At 40.6% G+C, this 6040-nt stretch overlaps 1 protein-coding gene across 2 annotated transcripts in view; it reads right to left on the reverse strand.

The window, feature by feature from the left end:
* U2SURP (U2 snRNP-associated SURP domain containing) overlaps positions 1-5501 on the reverse strand; it is a 43567-nt gene extending 38066 nt beyond the window's left edge. Inside the window, exon 1 of one of the 2 annotated variants that reach the window (XM_004682131.2) lies at positions 5358-5501. In XM_004682131.2, coding sequence (XP_004682188.1) covers positions 5358-5402 — 45 coding nt within the window. In that variant the 5' untranslated portion in view covers positions 5403-5501. The remainder of the gene's footprint in view (positions 1-5357) is intronic. The other variant, XM_004682132.2, reaches the window with a different exon arrangement.
* Between the last annotated feature and the right edge of the window lie 539 nt (positions 5502-6040).

Here is a 6040-nt window from a genome sequence, read left to right on the forward strand (position 1 = left end):
ATAAAAAAAAATAAAAAAAAAATAAAAAAAAATATGCATCAAGCAGTTCTACCCTACAGCTGCCCACTGTGTCTCTACAGGCACCTCTTTTAACAAATCCATCTCTTTCAAATGCAGCTCTCTACCCACCTATATCTATGCAGAAGATTTCTTGTCCTGTCTCCTTTTCCTAATAAACCTGCCCTTCCAAACTGAAAACTAAAAAAAGGGACTATGCATCAGTTGATTTCAATTAACATAAAATGTTACTTACAAACCAAGCATTTTCCATATACACAACTACAGCTATTCAGCACTCAAAATTTTTTAAAAGGTTTAATAATTACAGCTGCAGACAGTAATTAGCAAAATGCAAATAGTAGTCAATAAGGTTTTTTAAATAACCAACTTCAAAAGGTAGTGGTCCAGGTAAACAGTAAATAACTTCAGAAGCTAAGCCTCTCCCTCTTCTTAATCTGGGACTGCACTGTTATTTGTCTTGGGTTGGTGTGGTGGGATTTTTTTCTTTTTTAATTGAAAAACAACAAATTAACAATGCTTAATGATACCCTAAAGTCTTCAGAACAATTCCTCATCCAAAGAAAGGACCCTAAACCAAGAAATAAAAGGGCAGAGTAAGGGAGGCTTCAAGCAATAATCAAAACCAGACACAAGAGAAATTCATCTGGGGCAGAAAAGGCTGATGGTTATTGAGATAAAGGTTAAGTCAACTACACTATTACCATTTCGTCCTGTACCTTGGTGGTTGATAAAAACTACTTTTTTTCTGAATGTTCCTGCTTCACATGAAAAGTCCCACACCTTAAATTGTAAATTATCAAGCGAATTATACACAGCAATACTGCTCAACTGCCACCAGTCTGCCTAGTCAACTCCTTCTCATTTCTGTCTCTTGAACTGCATCTTGTCCTCTTACCCTCTAAAGCATCAACTTACCTCTCCAGGAGCTTCACAATCTCTCCCAGAGTAAGTACATCAACACCTTTATTGTACTGCGTAGACTCCCAATTCTTGGTCTTCAACTTGGTGACAATCTGTTCTCAAATTACCTTCTGGTTACCTTCACCTGAATGTCTGCAAGTTTATCAAATCCCACATAAATCTAAAATTCCTCCTAAATTTGTTTCTCCTCTTGATCTCATTTAACACTGGGTTGTAACTCTCAAGCACTCAAAATCTGTAAGTAGTAAAACATTAAGAGTACATATTCTAGAATCAGGCTTCCTGGTTTACCACTTACCAGCTTTATAACCTAGGGCCTAATACTCCATTCATGTAAAGTTGAATTAGCACCTGCCTTATACATTTATTGTTAAGGACAAATAAGGAGAATCCCTTAGAATAGTCAGGTACCTAATAATTCCTCAACAAGGACTAGCTACCAGCAACATTGTAACATCACCCTGAACTCCTTCCTTATACTGCATAATCAACTTAGTCAAATTCTGTCTATCCCATCTCTACCATAATTCATCTATGGGGACACTTATTTTTCTAAATATGCCCTTGTGGTTCATAACTTCCCTTTTTTCAACCATTTACTGGTCCTGTGCCTTGCATTTAAAATATAAAGAAAAGTAAGACACAGAATGTGGCTATGTCACAGGAGCACTCTCCACCCAAAAGTACCATCCACTCATGAAACCAACCACCTTGTATTTTTAGATAAAAAAATTGTAACAATAAAGATGTACTCTCAATTACAACTAGCAAATTACAATGAGCCTACTTTTCAAGGTTTCTTTTTTATTTTTTGAAAGGGTATGAGTGTTTTATAATTTTTTGAGGATTTATTTATACATACAGAGCTGGGGTACAAGCTGGAGGTACAGAGGCGGTGAGAGGCTTCACCAGATAACTAAGTACACTGCTGAGGGGAGCAAAGGGTGAGACAAGATAAGTCTGCCAGGCCATGTGGGTCACCCCCCAGCAGGGGATCGAAATGGTGCTGTAGTAGCTGCTGCTAGCTTTGTAGTGCTTTTGTAGTGCTGTGCTTTAATCCACCATGCCACCAGGAAGGGCACGGTTTGTGTTTTAGTTGGAGTTTTTCATTATATTTAAATTTAGGGCCCTCTCTGGTGGCGCAGCAGGTTAAAGCACAGCATTAAGAAGCTAAAGCCACTTCAGCATGAGTTCTATCCGCCTGCCCGGAAGGTGATCCACATGGTGAGGCAGACCTCTGCAGACCTGCCAGCTGCTCCCCCTAGCAGTGTATACTCAGTTAATCTGCCTGTTCTGTTCCCCACTCTGTCTCTGGTGAATCCTCTCACTGCCTTGCACCTCTGGCCTGTACCCCATTCTTTATGCACAAATAAATAAATCTAAAAAAAATTTAAGGTACCTTCAGGTATCACCACCAAAAAAAAAAAAATACACTGGCAATAACAAATATCTGAAGATCACATGCTTTTTAACAGGTTGTCATTATCCTTATTTCTTACATATGAAATACTTTTAGTCAATCAATAGTCAACGAAAATATTTCCCAAACCAATTCATTACTGATGTGCAAAAAGTCAGCAATATTTTCTACTTTAATCAGTCACCTAACACAATTTTTTTACAATATTACAAAAAAAAAACCACTGTCTCAGAGTGAAATAACTCAGCATGTTATTCCAATTATAATAGCAGCATTACCAGCACAGCAAGTAAAGAGGGGGGAAAAATACAGTCTCTTCATATTCCCATTTTGCTGGGCAAGCCTACAAAACAAGTCTTAAAATGAAAATAGTCATTTTTATGCATTAAGTTCTAAGGAAGTGTTTTTAACAATTTTCTAAGCAAACAAAGACTTCCCTTTGTCTCTCCTCCCAAAAAGCAAAGCTACAACAAAACACCAACACCCTTCTCCCCCAAAGCAGTATTTTAGGTAAGTGACAAGCAACAATAGTCTAGCTCACTTCTAGGATTTTTACTGAATTTCTACATCTGCCAGACTTTAAAATAAAAATGGCAGTTACAGCGAAAATAAAAGGACATATAAAAAGTCATTTAACTATGCATACATAAAATGATTTTAAATCTAATAGGAATTGTTATGGTTATCTAAATCTACTTGAGAATTAAGCTACATTCAATAATTGTCATTATCAAATGACAAAATTCCTACATTGTACATTTTTAAAATGACATGTTCCTCCAGGTGCAGAAATATAATAAACAAGCATTCCTACCCACATCAATAGGACCTTAACTACCAAAGAATGAGCTTAAAATAAAAGAATCTGCTCAGTCCATAAATAATGCAAAATGTGTCACTCATCTGTTCCCCCCAGTGGAAAGAAAATCAAACCTCAACATTAAAGGCTATAAATTCCAATGTTGTGGTATAAGCAAAATGATCTTATCACCTCTCCAATAAATTCTGACCTTGTATTAGAAATTAAAAAGTTACCGGGGCTATATGAGAGTAAATGATTTAGATTTCAAACCTCAGGATTAGAATTTATCCTGACACTTTTGAAAAGTAAGTACTTTTTATTGGAAAGTAAGTACTTTTTATTTCCTCTAAAAACAACAAGGAGAGGTAAAGATATTATTACACTTCCCAGATATTAACACTTGTATCAGCCCTTTTTTAAAAAGGGATTATATCCATATTACAAACAACGGAGTTGGGAGCTTAAGCAATTTACCTTAATTAATTACCAAGTGAGAATCTGACACCAAACCTCCTCTGCTTCAAATTCCATAATCTTTCCACTTAGCTGATGCAGTTACCAAATTTATGTAGAAAAATCACATCAACGAGATATTTTAATTCCTTTTAGAGATATCGATAACATCTTAATAGCATGAACTGATAACCTACAACTATATAAACTGAAGTTTTATACTATAAGATACAGGCAATTATTTACAGGGAATAGTCACAAACTCATAATCATAAGGACAGTTAAAAAGTCAACTTGAACATACACTTCAAAATGTTTTCAATGTATCCAATGCCTCAAATAAGAGATACTTAAACTAGTGCATGAATTATGAATGTAGCTAACTATAGTAATAGTTTGCCAATATAAGTGGAGGCTAATTTTGTGCTAAGTGGACAGAGACACCCTACTATCTACCCTTCCCCACCAGGGGAAATTTAGAAAGGGGAAATTTATATTGGAGAGGGATGAGAATAAAAGCAAATGTAGTGTAGCTAAAATCGGTCCTCTACCACACTTTCTACATAACTAAAGAATTAAAGTCATTACTAATAAAGAACTAATTAAGAACATTCATAAAGACTTCCGACTTAATTAGAAACTAAAAAGGGAAGTTTAAAACAGGTTGTTTCTCAGGAAAACTGTGAAGAAAAGGCTCGGTAAAGTGAACTTTCTGAAAACCGGCTAATAACCACATCGTACACAATTCTTTAAGGTGTAACAGTTTCTAGAACCTGTAAGTGTTACACAACGTCCTGTACCAGCATCAAAAAGCTTAACTATTTCGGCAGTACCTGTTACTTTAAGTATCATTTTCGAGGTGAGAAACTCAAAACAAAAAGAAAAAAAGTGAGCCGCTCAACAAGGCAACCAAAACCTAATGTTAAGCACAACCTTACTAACGCCAAGCAACTTTACATCTCGCTAGTTTCAAAATACTTGCACAGAGTTCCCAGTAAACGCAAAAGCCATTAATCTTAGGTGGCTTCCAAGTCTACGCAAGTTCTTTCAGTAGAACTCACAACAAGGTGATTCAGGAGACTCGAAAACGAAAACCCAAAGAAGTGCTCAATTTATAGTTCCCCGTGAGGTAAGACCACGTGGGGAGTGTAATATTAACCTTGCCCAAGCTGCTCCGCAAAGGAGCTGCTCCCGCCTCTGCACTTCCCACCCAGCGTTCCTCCACTGCCGGCCTTTCCCTCACAACCTCAGAACCTGCCACGCCAAAGGTTATTTATTCCCCAGAGGGCAAAAGGGAAGCTGAAAGAGGCCAAAGCATGTGAAATCCCAAACCCAAAGACCATGGAAAGTGAGGAAGACATTTAAGCGACGGGAGACAATTCCCGCCTCTTCCCGGCGCTGTCCCGCGGCCTCAGGGAGCAACAAGCTTGAGATACAGGGGCGCGTGCTCAAGGCTTCGGTCCTCACTTAAAACCCTCAACTTCACTCCAATGCAAGTGCGGGCCGATCTGCTCTCGCTAGCGTCCCCGGGTCCGCCGGTCTCGAGCCAAATCCAGGCTGGGACTAGAGGGAGACACCAGGCCTCTCAACCTGCGCACCACGGTGCGTTGGCGTCCCGGCCTACCGTCGCGACCAGAACGCGAACTCCTACCCCAACCCCCCTCCGCTGACCCGAAGCGCCTGTAGGTCCCAGGCGGCCGTGGCTGACTCACTGACTCAAGGAGACCTCTAAGAAATTACCTTTGAACTGGTCTTCTGAGACCCGCCTGGCGTTTTGTCCGCCATCTTGCGCTTTGCCCCTCCTTCGGCGGCCGCAGCAGCACGGGGGAGTCAAGCGCCGAAAGAGCGGATCTCAGCAGAGCCCGCCAGAGGCGCCTGCGAGGCTGAATAGTCGATAGTCGAGAGAGTGGATTCAAGAGGAGCCGCGCCACGTGACTTCCGGTGTCAGTCATTTCCCCAGCCCCGCCCGCCCTGGGGTTGTTTCTGGTTGTCTGCAGGCCTGTTGGCGTTATTGGCCGGGAATTTAGAGAATCTCCTTGTACTGACTTTCAGGGCCGTCTGATATGTCACTCTTTTCCCAGCGCCAGCCCTTGATAGGTGCAAGCCAGTTGTACATCCTGGGCGGAGAGGGAACAGCGCCTTGAAGAAATGCCCGAGTGCGCTGAGCGGAAGCTTCCACTTAAAGTCTGAGAATAAGCGCGGAGCAGACTGGAGGGATCCGCGCTCCAAAGACGCGGCTCGCGCCACCTAAACTCACATCCTAGTGGGAAAAGCAAACTTGCAATCTGCTCGAGTTATTTTTTAGATAGAATTGTTTCTGGGTAGCGGAGAAAGGAGCCATTGAGCAGAACCTGAGAATTCGGCCATGCGATCGTTAGACTCTGGGGCTTTAAGTAGGTACAAGCAGCGTAAGTGAGAGAGAA

This window comes from Condylura cristata, unplaced genomic scaffold (assembly GCF_000260355.1).
Source record: "Condylura cristata isolate star-nosed mole 26May11 unplaced genomic scaffold, ConCri1.0 scaffold00014, whole genome shotgun sequence".
Taxonomy (NCBI): Eukaryota; Metazoa; Chordata; class Mammalia; order Eulipotyphla; family Talpidae; genus Condylura; species Condylura cristata.